At 38.6% G+C, this 19,390-nt stretch overlaps 1 protein-coding gene and 1 pseudogene across 3 annotated transcripts; one reads left to right on the forward strand and one right to left on the reverse strand.

Moving 5' to 3' along the window:
• The first annotated feature begins 6,016 nt into the window (after window positions 1–6,016).
• On the forward strand, window positions 6,017–16,578 carry LOC103321176 (uncharacterized). Of its 3 annotated transcripts, XM_089046559.1 has the most exons (12): window positions 6,034–6,192; window positions 6,465–6,684; window positions 6,799–6,999; window positions 7,087–7,157; window positions 7,568–7,730; window positions 8,632–9,225; window positions 9,351–9,731; window positions 9,807–9,882; window positions 9,969–10,032; window positions 15,618–15,753; window positions 15,916–16,029; window positions 16,106–16,578. In XM_089046559.1, the coding sequence occupies exons 1-12, from the start codon at window positions 6,083–6,085 to the stop codon at window positions 16,169–16,171; spliced, it is 2,196 nt and encodes a 731-aa protein (XP_088902685.1). In that variant the 5' UTR covers window positions 6,034–6,082; the 3' UTR covers window positions 16,172–16,578. The 3 variants fall into 3 exon arrangements, with proteins under 3 accessions (XP_088902683.1, XP_088902685.1, XP_088902684.1); XM_089046557.1 differs by lacking the exons at window positions 15,618–15,753; window positions 15,916–16,029; window positions 16,106–16,578 and having other exon boundaries at window positions 6,017–6,192; window positions 9,956–10,031; XM_089046558.1 differs by lacking the exons at window positions 15,618–15,753; window positions 15,916–16,029; window positions 16,106–16,578 and having other exon boundaries at window positions 6,052–6,192; window positions 6,451–6,684; window positions 9,969–10,087.
• Window positions 16,579–17,975: 1,397 nt separating this feature from the next.
• LOC103321373 (protein FAR1-RELATED SEQUENCE 11-like) lies at window positions 17,976–19,230 on the reverse strand (annotated as a pseudogene).
• Between the last annotated feature and the right edge of the window lie 160 nt (window positions 19,231–19,390).

Raw genomic sequence — 19,390 nt, forward strand, 5'->3', positions numbered from 1 at the left:
GATTAAGAATGGATTGGCCTTTTAAATACTTATCTTCAAACATCTTGACCCATAAACCCTGATCATTGTTATGAATTCTCCAACCAATCTTAGCAAGCAGAGCTTGATCTAGATTGGCCGAACTCTTGAGGCCTAGACCACCCTTATTCTTTGGCTTGCAAACCAAATCCCACTAACAGAGATGAACCTTGTGCTTTGCATCGGTTCCACCCCAAAAGAAATTCCTATTAAGCTTGTCCAACTCCTCACAAGTACTCATAGGCAACTTAGCAGTTTGCATTGCGTAGCAATTTACTCTTCCATGAAGCCAATCTCTTATGCATCTTGTCCACAATACCCATAAAAGTACCTTTCGTAACTCTAGAGTGTAACATGGGCATACCCAAATACCTCCCCAAATTATTAGTTAGAGGAGAGCCACAAATACCACTTATTTCTCTAGCTAACTCCATATTAGTGTTGGGAGAGCAAAAGATAGCCGATTTATCAAAATTAACCGATTGACTGGAAGCTGGACAAAACAAATCAAGACAACTATTCATAACTCTAACTTGTTTAATACTAGCTTCCGCAAAACAACACCAAATCATCAGCAAAAAATAAATGAGAGACTGCATGCCCTAATTGGGAGGTCTTCATAGGCTTCCAACTCTTTCTATTCACAAAATCAAAAATTATGTGGGATAATTTCTCAATGCATAACACAAAAGGGTAAGGGGAGAGAGGATCTCTTTGCCGAATACCATTACTAGGCAAAAAAGGTTCAGTAAGCTCCCCATTAACACAAACTTGGTATCTCACAGAATTAACACAAGATATAATCAGCTTGATATAATGGGCAGACAACTCCAATTCCTCTAGAACATACTTAATAAACTTCCAGTTTAAACGATCATAAGCTTTAGAAAGATCGATCTTCCACGCAAAGAAAACTTTCTTACCTTTAGAAACCCTGAACTTATACATCATCTCTTGAGCAATTAAAATATTGTCAGTTATGTGCCTCCCAGGCACAAAACTAACCTGATTTGGACTGATCCATTGGCTCATGAGGGTCTCAATCTACTAACAATAATTTTGGAGATAATTTTGTATAGAGTACAACATAAGCTGATAGGCCTAAACTGAAGCATGGAAGAAGGGTTTTCCACCTTAGGGACCAAAGCAATCAAAGTGTAATTCAAATCCTTAGGAATAAGACAATCCTGAAAAACTTTCAGAAACATATCCACAATATCAGGAGCACAAATATCCCAATTAAATTGAAAGAAACTAGCTGGAAACCCATCAACTCTTGGAGCTTTTAAACTACCAATATTAAATAAGCTAGTTTTGATTTCCTCAGCAGTAACATGCCTCAATAACCCATTCAAAACCAAAGAATTAACTCCAGGAAACAAATTAGGGATGGTAATATCAGTAGGCAAAAAATTGGACTGAGAAAACAGGTTAGAGAAGTAATTTACTGCCAAACCCTTCATTTGAGCAGCATCCTCCACCCAAAACCCTTCCTTATCCTTAAGTCTTTCAATCTTATTTCTTCGCCTTCGAATAACAGTAATCATGTGAAAAAATTTGGTGTTTCTATCACCCTCTTGCAACCATTGAATCCGGGACTTCTGCTGCCAAAAAAGAGCTTCATGCTCAAGTAAGCAATTAAACTCATCAATAAGGGATAACTCTAACCGACTCAAAAAAGGATAACTCTAACCGACTCAAAAAAGGATTAGGACCATTGCATAAAGCCTTTTAAATCCCAGCAAGCCTAGATAAAATCCGAGCCTTTCTCTTCGTAAATGCCCAAAGGTATTACAGTTCCACTGTTGAAGAGGACGAATTAAAGCATAAGATTTATCCATAGCAGAACTAGTCAAATGTTCCCACCTCTTGCCAAGAAAGTCCTTAAACCCCTGATGCTTCAGCCACATCATCTAAAATCTAAAAGGCATGTAATGAGGATTAGACTAAAAGCCAGACTGCAGACAAATCTTAATAGGGCAATGATCCGATTTGGTTCGAGGCAAATGCTTAACATTAGCCTCAGCAAAGCAATATCTCCACTCTAAATTACAAACCGCTTTATCCAATCTTTCAAACACTCTCCCATTGGTCCAAGTGAATTTAGGGCCATAAAAACCCAGATCCACTATTTCATTACTAGAAAACCATCTTCTAAAACCCTTGAATCTGCAAGACTGACCACCTCCAAGCTTATTTTCAACTTGAAACATCTCATTGAAATCCATAGCAAGCAACCAAGGCATTTTGTGACAGCTAGCAACAAAGGTCAAATAATCCCATAGTTTCTCCCTTTTGCAACTATACGGCTTAGCATAAACAACCGTCAACATCCATGGAACTTGACCAGGCCATGAAACACAAGCTGTAATAGCTTGATCCATAGTGCCAAGAACCTCAACTTTAACTCTATCACCATGCCAGAGCAACCATAAGCCACCTAAAAATCCCACAGGATCCACAACTTCAAAGCAAGAAAACCCTAAGGATTTCACCATATCCATAGCTTTTTGGCCACTAATCCTAGGCTCACAAAAAAATAAAATATCCATACGATGAGTGTGAATCAACTCCATCACATTAGCTTGAAATTTGGTGCAAGCAGCACCTCTCACATTCCAGCAAACAATATCCATAAAACCATTACCAAGGAGAAACAACCTAAGGGCTAAACCCTTAAAAACCAAAACTCATACCTTCAGTGTTCGTGAATGTATTATCAAGCAACTTCCCATTATAAGATCGCACTTGACCCTCAGAAGTATCCATTTCCACAAGCACAGGAGCACCCTCATCCTCTGGCACACTCTCATGATAAGAAGAACCAATAGAATTCGCATCACTATTAATCCCATCTCCATCCTCCTGGACACTCTCACTATTAACTATATTTGGTGGTTGATGCCCAAATATATAAATCCCCTTCCCACTTTTCACATCCTTGGAATTTACCTAATTAGCAATTTTGTCCAGCAAAGGCAGTGAGCTCTCCACCTTTTCCACCAATTACCATCTTGTCTATAGCAATTAAATTCCCAAAACCCGTGCTCTTAGCCCCTCCCTCCTTTCGGCCAGCAGCCATCAAATGCTTTTTATCCTGCTGAGGCTTATTGGAGATATCATTCAAGGGGACTCGAACATATGGCTTAACTGCCTTTAATTTGGTCCACACTTTCTTACCCAAGCCTGCATCCCTTGTAGATGGTTTCCTTTTCCCATAGACACTTTGCCCATCAGCACCATTACCAATAAACTCTTCTTGGCCAAATTTTTCACTTACACCATGTAGAGCATCAAATCTTGAGCCCTTAGCTCTAAGCCCATTATTTCTACCTCCCTGATCCTTATGCATTGCTCTAGGCCTTCTCATTGCTGGAACATTCATCCAAGGGCCCGTAAGTTTTCCAAAAGGTCTTCATTATTCATAGCAACATCGCCTCCCAAAACATCCTCAACAACTGAACTTTGCCCTTCCCCAGGCACAACAGCAGGAATAGAATTCCTTTTCTTGCAATGCTCTCTCTTGTGACCATACCGCCCACACAAATAACAGATATCAGGTAGGCTCTCGTACTCAATATTATACCATTCCTGATTAATCTGGACAAAAGCTTCTAGCAGCTTTGTAAGATCCAGTTCAACACACATGTTTGCAAACTTGCCCCTATTCTAAGATATGGTTAGAGCATTAGTCTTTAACAATTTACCCAGCAAGTTGCCAATTCGCTTCAACTCCCAAACATCAAAGCACTCCAAATGGATTGCCGAAACACGAATCCACGCAGCCATTCGAGTAATATGGGCAGTGGCAGGACAAAACCTAGGCCTCCATTTCTGTAACACCAAATACTGTCATGCAATTATCAAGGCCCGCAGTTAGGACAAACTCCAGATCTTCCTTAAGCTCAAACTTAACAACAAAATAGTCATTCATCAAATCCACTAGTTTTTCCAGCCTCCTTTCAAACTCCATTTCTATTGCAGCCTATCATGAAGGTAATTGTAAGTATGAGAATGGCCCAGGAGCTTAACGATGAAGGCATCCTTCCAAGGTTTGCAGAGCCTAGACATAGCCTTCTCAGAAAACTGGATGATGGGTCCCTTATCTCCTATGGAAATCACTACATCCTCATCATCATTCAACTCATCATAATCAGTATCCAAACTATTAACATCAATGCCAATATTTTTCACCAGATTGACCTTATTCATTAGTTTATCCCTAAAACTTGCACCATCAATCACAGACTGAACATTTGAAATTCCCATGGTATCCATCCCAGAATTAAGATTCTGACCTGAATTCAAATCAAGCGCCATCATCAGATCTGGATTTGCATCGGAGACGAACGCATCTTGACGACCCAAATCGGCTCGACTCCGCTTTGCTAATTGATAATTCTTCAAGAAAACACCCGGAGACCCCTCTTTCATGGTGGAGAGTGATTCAGAAGCTCTTTAGAACCAAGGAGATCGAAATACGACCTGGAAACCATCGTAGAAGGTAGTGTCCAGCAAACGGAAAAGATGACTTTGTACGCAGGAAAATTCTGTGCGCATGAGGCGCGTACCACTAATCAGTCTTTTTTCGTGAAAGTCAAGAGAGGTTTTATACCTTCGCTTTCTTTCTCGTAACGTTAATAAGGAAAAGGCTTTTTATCATGAATGGTCCTTGCGTTTCTGAAATTATCGAGTGATCGTGAGGTTTTGTGTGTAATAATCTTTAACGTTTGGGCTTTTTATCACAAATGATCCTTACCCTTATAAATTCTGTTAAGTGTGATATGGAAGATAAGTGGAGCTCACATGTCCAATCACATTGCGACATGTGGATAAAAAATAATTAAATAAATTTTTAATGAAAATTCCATTTATTTTTCTGCAACTTTTCATCTCCTTCCTTGCTCCGTCTCTCTCCTCCTCTGCCCTTGCTCTCCACCTTTTTCTTTGCTTTCCATCTCTTCTCCCTCTGTTTTTTTTCCCTCTGCCACCTGCAAGAAAATATATATGATATACAGTTGCTCTCCGTCTCTTCTCGCAACCCGCAACCCATGCCCAACTCCCCTACCATCTCCCTTTGTTTTTGCTCTCCTTTGTTTTTTATTAAACCTTCCAGATATTCAACCTTCCAGCTTCACTCAAGCACAACCCAGAAAAGCAAACCAAAAGAACTCACTTTCAAGTAGATTCCAGCTCCACAAAGCACACGAAAATGAAGGTTCAATAGTACATGAGGAATATTGTAGATGTTTGGTCACTTTCAAATCCATCCATGGTTTATCACAACTATAATTTACATCCTGAGTCACAAAAGCTCCTTCGTCCTCCACACACAGCATGAAATGGGCAAAGTGGATTTGAAAATTTAAGTAGGATTGTGGGACATTACAAGGCCACACTTGAACTTGAAATAAAACCCACTTGGCCTCACCATTATTTCGACTGAAATCTAAATGCAAAACACAACATTTTTTTTGTTTTCTCCATAGCAGGCACTTACAAGTTACCAAAGAAAAGAACCCCAAACAAAGCATCGACGGGCATTTTTTTCCTAGCTAGTTCTCGCGCCATCTCTCTCATTTCCTCTGGTGACGGAGGTCTCGGCGCTTCCCACACAACATAAGAATGCTGCAGACCAAAACCTAATAGCTTGAGTGAAGCGGGTGGGCATGGGGTGGTTGGGTTGTAGAGGCAACAAAAAAACAAAGGGAGAGGGAAAGCACAGGGAGGAGAGAGGGCAGAGGAAATGAGAGAGAGACGGGGAGAGAGAGAGGCTAAATGGGCTTTTAATGGATTTTCATAAAAAAAATATTCATTTATTTATTTAATCCACATGTCGCGATGTAATTGGACATGTGAGTTCCTTATCTTACCTCAGATAGTTAACAGAATTTATAGCGGTAGGAATGATTCGTGATAAAAGTCGAATATTAAAATTATTAGTGTCGAAAAACGCCAAGACCATTCGTGATAATTTCGTAGACGTGAAGGACCATTTGTGGGAAAAAGCTGAGGAAAAAAAAGGTCTTCCGTTCGCTCTCTTTCATTTCTTTCAAAACCTAGAATGGGCTCCCTTCGTGCCCTGGACGTGCCCTTGCAATACCCTAGAGTCCGCAGAGATGAGTCTGTTATCGATAACTACCATGGCGTCGACATTGCCGATCCTTATAGATGGTATAGTACAACCTCCTCATGTCTATATATTTCCCACCATTTTTTTTTTCTTTTGTTTGTTTATAAGGAAATAGAAATTCATTATCGAAGAAGATTTTCTTTCAAGGGTTTCAATAGTATGTAGCATTTGTACTTAGAGTTTCAATCCTAAACCCTAGCATTTGTACTGCTTGTTATCTCAACGAGGATCAATCGCCGACTTTTTGATGCTGCTATTTATAAGAATTTGATCGAATTTTGATTTTCTGACTCTTTTAGATTAAATCTTTTAGGCTTGAAGATCCTGACTCAGAAGAGACCAAGGATTTTGTACAGAAACAAGTGGAACTGACACAGTCGGTTCTAAAGGAATGCGATACGAGAGGTAAGCTTAGTGAAAAGATCACCAAGCTTTTCGATCACCCACGCTATGATCCACCTTATAGGGAAGGGAATAAGTACTTTTACTCCCATAACACTGGGCTTCAAGCCCAAAACGTCATCTACGTCCAGGTTGGCCATTGACTCTATATTTGATAATCAACTGCATATAACTTCATTAATTCCTTCCTCTGATTCCTTCTTCTTTCCTTATTTTTCTTTCTTGGGGTTCATTTGTGGTTTTAGGACAGTTTGGATGGAGAACCAGAGGTTTTGCTTGATCCTAATACGCTCAGTGAAGATGGGACTGTATCTTTGAACGCACATTCTGTAAGTGAGGACGCCAAGTACGTGGCCTATGCCCTTAGCACAAGTGGCAGTGATTGGGTAACAATCAAAGTGATGCGGGTTGAGGATAAGAAGATCGAGCCTGATACTTTATCTTGGGTAAGCGCTGGAGTTTATGTATGTTTTGATATAAAGTAATGTGCGTTCTCCATGGCACCTTTACCGAGATGAGCTTACTATTTTCAGGTCAAGTTTTCGGAAATTTCCTGGACACATGATAACAAAGGGTTTTTCTACAGCCGATATCCAGCTCCAAAGTAAGTGGAAATCATGTATCTTTACGCTAAAAAGTTGTGGGCATGTGGATTTTGATGGAGTTCTCTAATTAGCATGGCTGGTAGTTTGAGACTTTCAGTTAAATTAATAAGATACAGAAAAAAAAAGTGACAGAATTGATGTAGATGTTCTTGCTTTACTTAATTTGGAGAATCCAAAGATGGTTAAATGGCTATTGCTAGGCTATGATTAGGTAAAGTTTGGGCTGTGAGTATAGAAATGTGGATATAATTGCACAAACGAGTCATTGAAATTGAATTTATTTAGAAACTTAGAAACTATTATTGGGACAATGAATAGCTATGTTAGGTTTATTTTGATATTTCCTCGTTCGTTAGATTTGTGCAAAATAATGAAATTCAATTTATAGAACTGTTGATTTGTTCTGTAGAGAAGGAAAAGATATTGATGCTGGGACAGAGACCAACACAAATCTTTATCATGAGGTTTACTATCATTTCGTGGGTACAGATCAATCAAAAGACATACTATGCTGGAAGGATCCTGAAAATCCTAAATACTTGTTCGGAGCCACAGTTACTGCAGATGGGAAGGTAGGTCGATTTTGTTATCTTCCTGGATTTTATGGCTCTGTTAGAGTCCTTTTCTTCTTGTTGAAGCAGTAGGATTCTTGTACTTAAAATGAAGCCTAAAATTAAGACATGTCACCTGCTCTCTCCATATAGTTTTGTGATTTTGCATTAGAATGGGGTTTAGAGTTGAGGTCTCACCCAGAAACTCTGCCCAGTGGTGAAACTGCTCAATGTATAAAATTTGTAGTATGTGTAGAGAAAAGATTCAGTGACACATTTTCTGTAGAAAAGGGCCCTCTGTGTGTAATAGAAGCATGTATCATATCAGGTTTTAAGTGCTATTGATACTGGCAACTTAGCAACCAAGATGCATCACCTTTGGACAATCATATTAATGACACGCATTATGAGTCATAAATACTGACTGTTGTCTGTCCAAGATACTGTTAGGGAAGTATCATTTCCCTTGTAAATGGGCATTTAAGTCTTATCCTTAGTTATGCCATTTTGTCATTCACATTTACGTCTTTTGATCTTTTGTTTTTTGTTTTTGAACGGAATCTGTTAAAGGATACTGTTATAGCCACCACACTATTGATGGCGAGTTGGGTGTGAATATGTTTAATGATCTCTCACCCTACAGAAAATGGTGCCAGATTCCGAGAGTTTCATATTGAAGCATTTGGGCCATGGTTGTAAGATGGATCTAATGACGTGGATGTTACAGCTCTATATATTTATGATAATCAGTGGATATTAAATTATTATATAATTATTCTAGTTTTTTTCCAATGTGAAACACCTCTTAGAAATTGCCATTTTTGTTTTGATTAGATTGTTGCATAGCTTAGAAAAAGCAGATTTATTGTAATATTATTTTGAACTAACTTTTTTTTTCCTTCTGGTACTCTGTAATCTGCAGTATATTATTCTATCTATTGATGAGGGTTGCGACCCAGTCAACAAATTTTATTACTGTGACATGTCTGCACTTCCTAATGGGCTTGAAGGTCTAAGGGAGAAAAATGATTTGCTCCCATTTCTGAAGCTTATCGATACATTTGATGCAATGTATGATCTCATTGCAAATGATGAAACTGTGTTTACTTTTCTAACAAACAAAGATGCTCCAAAATATAAGTTGGTCCGAGTTGATCTAAAGGAACCAACTGTTTGGACTGACGTTCTCCAAGAAGCTGAAAAAGATGTACTTGAATCAGTGTGTGCTGTCAATGGTAGCCAAATGATTGTTAGTTACTTGAGTGATGTGAAGTCTGTACTACAGATTAGGGATTTGAATTCAGGTAACTTGCTGCATCAATTACCCATCGACATTGGCTCGGTTAGTGAGATTTCTGGAAGACGTGAAGACAGCACTGCTTTTTTTTGGTTTACAAGTTTTCTCACCCCTGGTATAGTATATCAGTGTAATTTAGCGAACAAAATTCCGGACATGAAGGTATTTCGTGAAATTACAGTTCCTGGGTATGATCGCTCAGAGTTCCAAGTTGATCAGGTATTAGAGCTTCTTGTACTGACATTTTAGTGTCACTAGCTTGATCTCATTCTTTCTTTGTACCTTCAATTTTTTATCACATGCAGTATTTCATTTACTATATGATGGGTTTTTTCATTATCCAGGTATTCATTCCCAGTAAGGATGGAACTGAGATACCAATGTTTGTCGTGGCCAGCAAGAACATTCCTTTGGATGGATCACACCCGTGCTTGCTATGTGGATATGGTGGATTCAACATTAGTATTACACCTTATTTCAGTGTTAGTCGTATTGTACTTACAAGACATTTAGGTGCTGTTTTCTGCATAGCAAATATCCGTGGTGGTGGGGAGTACGGGGAGGAATGGCATAAATCAGGCTCCCTCGCTAAAAAGCAAAATTGCTTTGATGACTTCATTTCTGCAGCTGAATACCTGGTATCTGCCGATTATACCCAACCCAGCAAGTTGTGTATCGAAGGTGGAAGTAATGGTGGGCTGCTTGTTGGAGCTTGCATAAATCAGGTGTGGCATTTTTAGTTTTGTTTACTATTAAATCTGTAGTGAGTGATTTATATGAAAAAAAATGCCTTCTCGCAGAGACCCGATCTTTTTGGTTGTGCACTAGCTCATGTTGGTGTTATGGACATGCTACGGTTCCACAAGTTTACCATAGGTGAATTTACTTCCTTTGGGTCTTCTAAGGTTTTTTTTTTTCTTCTTCTGGTTGCAACATATGTTTGATGTAGAAGAGTTACTCAGGTCATGCATGGACTTCTGATTATGGCTGTTCTGACAAGGAGGAAGAATTCCAATGGTTAATTAAGTGAGTACTGTTTTGTTTACATTTTCTCTCTTCATTTGGTGGAGTTGAGGTGTATCTGTTAGGATTTTGGCTCGTCAAATATGTCCTAGTTGGTTTAGGATTGTTTTAGGAAAATTAGAGGTATACCAATTCTTGTCCTAGAGGGATTAGGAAAGAATTTCAGTTTTCCTTATTCAATTCAGGTTTGGATTTCTAGAAGTCTATTAGGATTTGGATAAGTGTAATTTCCTAATCTACTTAGGAATAGGAATCCAATCAGCCTTGGGACATGTAAGCCAACTCTATATCTATAAATAGGGTGTGGCAAGGCTTACTTTAAAGAGAGGAAAAACAGCCAGAGACAGCCAAGAGTTTTGAAATTAGTTCTAGGGTTGCAAAAGTTACGTAATCTCTATTATTAATCAAAGGGCGGTGATTTCTCTACCTAGAGAAATCTACAGCTGAGCGTGAAGCAAAGTTACTGCCGAACCAGTTATAATTCTTGTGTGTTTCTAAGTGTTCTAATATTTGCTAGTTTAGTCTATTGCCGTCAGTTACATCAAAGAACAAGATCTAGAAGGCGAGTTATTTAACAAGTGGTATCAGAGAGCCTAGGTTAAGGGGTTCTATGATGTCTAAAGGAAGATGAATGCGGATCTAGGACTGCGTTAAAGCCCTTTGGGCAAGGATGACTTCACAGTTGGCAAAGGATGATGAAGAACATCTTGTCTGACAAGATTTGGATGATGCACTCGGCGGTGAGAAGCCAGCAGGCATGTGCAGACAGCATGGACTAAGGTTCTCAAGAAAGCCAAGAGTTCCATCGAGATCCATCTCACAAGATCAATTCGGTCACACATCACAGAAAAGATGACTGCCCAAGAAGCATGGGAAAAGTTGGAGAATGTTTATATGGGCAAAAGTGTCAATAAACTTTCTAAAGGATGAACTATTCGGACTTATTTGGAAGAAGGAGGTGATATTGAAGATCACGTATCTGAGGTTTCAAAATTGCATAACTAATCTTCAGAAGGTCGAAGAAACTTACAAAGATGATGATATGGCTATCATCTTGCTGAGGTCTCTACCTTCGTCTTTCAAGCACTTTCGAACAACTCTAATGTTTGGAAAAGAGTCCCTGAAGCTTGAAGACGTGATTCAAGCTCTTCAGTCATATGCTAAACTAGATGATATAGCAGCTCTCAAGGCCTTTATGCCAAAGGCAAGGAGAGGGGGCGGGAAAAGACAAAGGAAGAAAGCAGCAACAGAGGTAGGTCAAAATCCAAGAAGAAAAAGGAAAAGAAGGAAGGTTGCTTGAATGTGGTTCAGACGATCATTGGAAGAGGCTGCAAGATTTGGAAAGAGAAAGCCAAGAGGGAAGGCTGGGTTGGCTAGTGCGATCCAAGAGCATGAGAGTAACAGGGAGCTTCTCGGTAACATCGAGCTCAAGGCTTTCTAAATTGGATTTTGGATCGGATGCACTTTTCATATGTGTGCGATGAGAATGGTTGATACTTACAAAAAGTCGGCAGTGAAGTTTTAATGGGGATGATTCTTCATGTCACCTGTAAAGGAATAAACAGCCTTTGTTCAAATCAGAATGTTTGATGGGATGATACGAGTTTTGGGGAGCGTTAGATATGTCCCTAGACTAAGAAAGAATTTGATTTCCTTGGGTACTTTAGATGAGGCAGCTATGGAGTGCGAGTCTAAAGGAAGACTTCAGGGTAGCCAAAGGATCACTGGTGGTAATGCGGGGTGACCTACAACCCAATAAGCTGTATAAGTTAATTGGGACCACTATAGTTGGAGGAAGCATTTACGTAAATCAAGGTATAGAAGACAAGTGAACTCTGCATCATAGGCTTGGGCACATAAGCCAGAAAGGGTTGCAAGAATTACACAAGGAAGGCCTGTTGGAAGGCGTGTCATCTTGCAAACTGGACTTTTGTGAATATTGTGTTCTTGGAAAGCAAAGGAAGGTATCATTCACAGTAGCGGTCACGAATAGCAAAGCAGGCAACTTCGGCTATATTCTCGGATGTTTGAGGTCTGCACCAGCCAAATCAAATGGTGGAGCTAGGTATTTTGTTACTTTCATGGATGATTTTCTAGGAAGGTTTGGGTTTATTTCATGAGCGAATCGAGGTTTTGCAAAGTTCAAGGAATGGAAAGCGAAGCAGAATCAAAGCTGGAAGAAAGATCAAGTACTGAGAGTGACAATGGAGGTGAATATACAAGTAATGAGTTTGCGATTCTTGCAAGGAAGAAGGCATCACAAGGCACTTCACGATAAGAAGAATCCCAACAAAATGGGCTGCTGAGAGGATGAGCCGACTCTCATGGAGAGAGAGAGCATGCGATTTCATGCGAGATTGCTGATAGTTTTTAGGCGGGCATTAATCATACAAGTTATTTGATTAACAGATCACCATCTGATTCTTGTTTTTAAGAGTGCGAGGAGAGGTATAGTGCGAAAGCGGTGGACTATTCCAAGCTCGGTATTGATTGCGGTGCTTATGCACATATTCCAAGCGATGAAGGTCAAGCTCAAACAAAGTCTACATTTGCATATTCTTAGGTTTTGAGAAAGGTGAGGGTTTCAAGCTTTGGGATATCAACAACAGAGAAAAGGTTGTCATAGAGATGTTGTCTTTGATGAGACAACCATGCCTGAATAAAGTCGAGGCGTTAGGGAGAAGAAAGATGATGCTGAAATTGAAGCAACAAAGATTCCGTTAATCAGTTCGAGGCGAAGGCGGCTCAGTGGAGCAAATTGAGCAAGATCTTTGAATCGATGTTTTGAGAAGAAGAAGAGAAGCATCAGTGTCGTTCACGATTAGGAATCAAGGTGGAGCAAAGAAATAGGGCAGATTGAAGGCACTCTAATCCGCGGACATCCCAAAGGGTTAGAACTCAACCAACAATCCACTGCATTCCGAGATGCATTTTTGCAGCGGACAAACCTAATCGGAACAAGAAGAAACCTGACAGCGAGTTTGGGTTTGACCAAGACGAAGTTAATTATGCTCTCAACATTAGTCAAGGAGATCAACTACTTATCGAGAAGCTATAGCCTGTAAGTGATGGCGAGATAGTTGGATAAGTGCTATGGAAGAAATGGAGTCTCTTTACAAGAACTCTGTTTGGGAGTTGGTTCCTAAGCCCAAAGAAAGAAAGCTAGTTGGATGCAAGTGGGTATTTAGGAAAAAGGAAGGACTACATGAACAAGATCTAGTGAGATTCAAAGCAAGGCTAAGTGGCTAAAGGGTACTCACAAAGGAAGGGTGGATTATGATGAGATCTTTTCACAGTAGTTAAGCATACTTCTATCAGTTGCTTTTAGCAATAGCAACTCGGCATGACATGGAGATTGAGCGGATGGATGTGAAGACAGCGTTTCTTCATGGGGATCTAGAGAGACAATTTTCATGGCTCAACGAGAAAGGTTTGTTGAATATGGAAAAAAACCTAGTATGTCATTTAAAGAAGTCACTGTATGGCACAGCAGTCTCAAGCGATGGTATAAGAGTTCGATTACTTCATGCTGAAAATCAATTTTAGAAGATGTTTATATGACTGTTGTGTGTACTATCATGTATTCCAAGATGGGATGGTCATATTGCTGTTGTTATATGTGGATGACATGCTAATCGCTTGTCAAGACAAGTCTAGAATTCAAGACTTGAAGAAGATGTTGAGCGAGGAGTTCGACATGAAGGATCTAGGTGCAGCCTGAAGATCCTTGGCATGGAAATTGAGAGATAGGACCCTTTGGAAGGATTTGGATATCACAAGCCAAGTATATTGAGAAGGTTCTTGAGAAGTTCAACATGCAAGCAAAAAAGCGGTTTCGACTCCTTTGGCAGCTCACTTCAAGTTAAGTGAGGCACTTGATGTCCTAAGTCAGGAAGAGCAACAAGTAATGGAGAAGGTTCCTTATGCTAATGCCGTGGGCTGCCTTATGTATGCAATGGTATGCACCGTCGACATAGCTCAAGCAATCGGTGTCGTTTCGGATACATGGGAAATCCGGAAAGCAACATTGGGACGCAGTCAAATGGATTTTGCGTTATTTGAAGGGTTCTTGGCGACAAAGTTATGTTTGAGAAGCAAAAGAAAATGCAAGGGTGTTGGGATATGTGGATCTGCGATTATGCGACTTGGACAAGAAGAGGTCAACTTCGGTTATGTGTTTACATGCGCGGGAGGACCGATCGAGTTGGAAACACTACGCAACCAATTACAGCTTTGTCGACCACAGCGAGAGTATATTGCATTGGCGAAGTGGAAAGGAAGCAATTTGGCTTAATGGCTTGGTAAGTCAAATGGGGATCACCCAAGATTTTGTGAAGCTGAAGTGTGATAGTCAAAGTGCCATTCACTTGGCAAAGAATCAAGTTTTTCTGGAAGATCAAAGCACATTGAAGCAAGATATCACAGAATCAGAAGTTGGGGAGTGGAGTCTAAGGAGATTTGGATTGAAAAGATTCATACAGAGATGACAATGCTGCAGATTTCCTTACAAAGATAGTGCCGGCCAAGAAGTTCAAGCATTGCTTGAACTTGATCAATCTCGTTGATTGATTAAAGTGGAGCACCTCCTCACTTGAGGTGCAATGAGGCAAGAAGAAGTTGCCAGGTGAAGACTCTTGAAGATTTCCAGAGCTGCTTCAAGGAGGTTCAAAGATACTCTGGTGCAGTGATCAAGACTTGGTTTGACTCACCAAGGTGGAGATTGTTAGGATTTTGGCTCGTCAAATATGTCCTAGTTGGTTTAGGATTGTTTTAGGAAAATTAGAGGTATACCAATTCTTGTCCTAGAGGTTAGGAAAGAATTTCAGTTTTATTATTCAATTCAGGTTTGGATTTCTAGAAGTCTATTAAGATTTGGATAAGTGTAATTTCCTAATCTACTTAGGAATAGGAATCCAATCAGCCTTGGGACATGTAGCCAACTCTATATCTATAAATAGGGTGTGGCAGAGCTTACTTTGAGGAAAAAAACTTGAGAGACAGCCAAAGTTTTGAAATTAGTTCTAGGGTTGCAAAAGTTACGTAATCTCTATTATAATCAAAGGAGGCGGTGATTTCTCTACCTAAATCACAAGCTGAGCGTGAGGCAAAGTTCTGCGAACCAGTATAATTCTTGTGTGTTTCTAAGTGTTCTAATATTTGCTAGTTTAGTCTAAGTCAGTTTGTCAAAAAACAAGATCTAGAAAACGAGTTATTAACATTGATCGATTGCAGTCCTGTTTTGGTTAGGGCAATGTTTTAAAATTCTGTAGAAGTATTTCACTGCCTTGTTTTAGTCTCAGTTCTGTGATGGATAGTGATGGTGGGATAAAGTATTACTCCAATTCACATTTGCTTAGAACTCCATAAACAAGATTTCTCATTCTTTGTTGGAATGAGTGTGATTGTTAGGATAAGAGGGATTGCAGTACATATTTATGCATTATGCTTGATGCGCCTCTTCATCAGTCTTCTTCTTACTAGGCAATTTGTGAGCATGTTTTGTTCCGATTTCTGTGACAGGCTCAGATGTCTTGGTGGTTCTTGTAAATATGAATACGAGCTTATCCCTCCCTGCCTTCTACTTTCAGGTACTCGCCTTTACACAATGTCAGGAGACCATGGGAACTGCATGCAAGCCAACCTCACCAGTACCCATCTACCATGCTATTGACTGCAGATCATGATGATCGAGTCGTACCATTGCACACGTTGAAGTTATTGGCGGTGAGTCTCTTTTGCGATAGAATCTACGAGTCTTTTATTTATTTGTGCATTTGTCTGTTTCAGTTGTGTGTTATTCTCTTTTATTGATTTTGTGCTTTTGTTTGTTTCAGTTGTGTGTGTTATTTTCTCTTCAATTGTATAATTGATTCTCTTTATTCTTAGACCTTGCAATATGTTCTGAGCACAAGTTTGGAGAAAAGCCCACAGACTAATCCGATTATTGGTCGCATTGAATGCAAGGCTGGGCATGGAGGCGGACGTCTAACCCAGAAAATGGCAAGTATCTGATTGAGTTTATATTGTCATTTATGGTCCCGACCATTGTATTTATATATGGCTCTTGTATTTACAGATTGATGAAGCTGCAGACCGGTATAGTTTCATGGCTAAGATGTTGGGTGCATCTTGGATAGAGTAGTTTTATCGATGCTTGACAACAAAGATGAAAAGAGCGAAAAAAAAAGAAAAAGAGTTCATGGCTAAGTTGGGTGCATGCTGTTGTCGACCTCCTGGGTTAGGTTAGGTTAGCACAGGCTATTTTAAAGTTGAACTATGGCGCGCAAAGCAATACGTTATCTTGAGCAGTAGCTATTGATCAACACAAGATGAATTCAGCGTCAGCAAGGAAAAAAACTTGGGATGAAGTGAGAATCGGCTGTTATTCCACGCTTTCTTCAGAGTTACTGTGTTGGTGGGTGTGCTTTAATTAATTGCCAAGAAGGGCTCCTTTTTCCTTTTGCCTTCTAAATTTGTAAGGGATCTTGTTCTATATCAGTCATGGCCCAAGATTACTCTTGGACAATTAATCTCGATGTTCCTAAAGAATCATCTTATAATGTCCGCCACAAAGGCCAAAATTTGGTACACCAAACACTCAACCATAACTTTTGGTCGCGACCTAAATCGTTTATCTCAGAAGTTTCATTACTGTTCCACGTAAATCTATGGATCAAGTAATAGTTTGCTTGGAGTTGTATGGCGAACTATTCGTTGTAGCCAATCGTTGTCAAGGTAGGTTCAACCGTAGATCGAGTGAATGTGCGGCCAAGGAATAATAAATGGGAAAAATAAAGAAGTTAACTTATTTTTTATAAAACTTTGCATTCTTTTTGTTTTAATGATTTTTAATGATTTTTTTTTCTTTTTTGTTTTTTCTCTTTCCTATTCTACCATTACCCTATCTTATTTCTTTTTACTTCACTTTTATATTATTTCTTTTTCTTTACACTTAATTTTCCAATTTGCTTTTTTTTTTTCCTTTCATCAAGTAAGAAATAATTAACACTATATATTTGTCTAGACAAAATTATGTGGTCCACCTGCTACAAAAACACATGCCCACAGATAAACCTTGCAACCATAGGGATTTTTTTAATTATTTTTTGTGAATAGGCAAAATTTTTCTTTAGTGATTCATTTGCATTTGGCATCTCCCATTCTTGATTTAGAAAATAGTGATCCATTCGAGAACAAAATATAAATATTTACTATGCTTCATTGGACTGTTAAGATAACATGGGAAATAAAAGAAAGCAAAAAACTTAGATCCATTGGCATGTTCTTTTTTTGGTCAATAGCTGAAACCTCATTGAAAGCCAAAAAATATGGCTAAACAGAGATAGCGACAAGAGTAACAACCAAAAAGTACAGACAAAACCATCGTGGTTGCCAAAAAATTTAGCTCTATTAACCAAACTATATCATTCCAGACAAGAGCAGAGAAAAGTTATAACCACAAAAAAGATAATTTAGCTCCATTAACCAATCTATATCGTTCCATACAACACTTATTCCTTGTGTTAAAAAAAAGACATCTGAAATAAGGATGAATCCATCCAACCACTTCAAAATACCTACAAGAAAGAAGACTAATTAATTAACAAACTAATTGATCTCTCATAATACTATTTACTACTGTAAAATTTGATGAGATATAATTCCCTTTAATAAGATGACATGTACAATTACTTTGAAAATTATGAAAGAATAAAAATATGAGACTATTATGCATAAGAAGTACCTTGCTCTCTGCATATCTAAGCTCCTAATGACAGTTTGGTTAGTAACATTCTTTGGTTCTTCTACCTATAAACATGTTAGTCAAAAAAAATTATTATCTATTAACTACAACAAAGATAAATAGTACTCACATACTTAGTAAAAAAAATTAAAGAATTTGACATACAAGTACTTACATTTCTATCTATTTCCAAAAGGTAGAATTAAGAGGCAACTTGAAATGGACAAGTACTTTTATTGTGGCTAACACCTTTGCAAACACTACATTTACGAGACTTTTCAACTATCTCAAATTTTGAGGTTCACATGTGTGGAGCTAGATTCATTTCTCTTCTTTATTTATGGCCGTCCTTTATGAGGTTGAATCTTAGGCTCCATAATTAAGGGAAAAGAAGTACCAACAAATTGAGATAGTTGTCTCTTTGTATCATCTTTTTAAGAATAGGCAGTTTTTCATACTTTTCTTTGAAGTCCAATAGAAGACTATTTATTTGATCATTTTCATCATCCAAACTTGCATGTTGATCATTGTTAAACAATCGTGCATCGATCCTCCACTGATTATGTATGGCATTTAAAGGCAATACTTGAATTTTCATATCCTTAATCATGTGTCCACAAGGAATACCCATCGTTTTGAAAAAATGGCCTGTGCATTGAGATGAAAGATTACCATATTTTGCAGCTTCATGTTGCTTGTATAACTCATCTAAAGCAAACATAGATACATGAGTAACAACTTCTTTAAAGAATGGAATCCGAAGTCTATGTGGAACCAACCTTTTCACTTGAGAGTTGAGTTTTGATTTCTTGAAATTGATGTTCAGTAGCAAGACATATTTTTTCTTTTACCTCACGAAGACCTCTGGTTGAAACTTAAAGATACTTCTTTAGTGTTGCATGTGCACCTTCAGCTCTTGAAGTAGCCCGATTACCTAAGTGTGCAACCTCATCTGTCCATGCACTTACAAATTTTTCTTTCAATGGCAGCCAAGTACCTCTAATATAGTTCAAAATTGCATTCTCCTTGTACTCATTTTCAAAATGATCCCAAGCTTTATCGAATGATGATTCATTTGGAGATTTGATTAGATCAGTTCAAGTAGATAGGAAAGCAACCCAATCAACTTCTTCTCTAAAATGAGGTTTACAATTTGCAAGAATGTTTTTCTCAATATGCCACACGCATAACAAATTACAAGCACTTGGGAATACAATGCGTATAGCATGCATTAAGGCCAATTCTCTATCTAATATGATCACCAATGGCTGATTATGAACTCCCAAAATTTTATTGAACATTTCTAGAGCCCACACATAATCCTTCTCTTCTTCTTTTTGCATGAAGACAAAACAAGAGTAGAATGAAGTGTTGAAACTTGAAACTCCTATTATATCCAATAATGGCATCTTATACTTAGTAGTTTTATAAGTGCAATCCATCAAAAAGACATGTGGGTAACTCTTACTCAATTCAATTGATATAGGATGAGCAAAAAACAAGTGAGTCAAATGCCCTTCCGGGTCATACTCAATGTTATAAAAAACCACCTTCACCAAGTTCATCCACTAATGCTTGAATAACTGTATGTCATGCTAGGCTCTCTTCCAAAATTCT

Source organism: Prunus mume, linkage group LG2 (genome assembly GCF_029339155.1).
Source record: "Prunus mume cultivar Tortuosa linkage group LG2, ASM2933915v1, whole genome shotgun sequence".
Lineage (NCBI taxonomy): Eukaryota > Viridiplantae > Streptophyta > Magnoliopsida > Rosales > Rosaceae > Prunus > Prunus mume.

Bases quoted from the DNA above. Each gene is read 5' to 3' on its own strand.
- LOC103321176 (XM_089046559.1), top strand. From the start codon at position 6,083: ATGGGCTCCCTTCGTGCCCTGGACGTGCCCTTGCAATACCCTAGAGTC. The intron at 6,685-6,798 runs GTTGGCCATTGA...TTGTGGTTTTAG, and splicing joins AAAACGTCATCTACGTCCAG to GACAGTTTGGATGGAGAACC. The intron at 9,732-9,806 runs GTGTGGCATTTT...GCCTTCTCGCAG, and splicing joins TTGGAGCTTGCATAAATCAG to AGACCCGATCTTTTTGGTTG.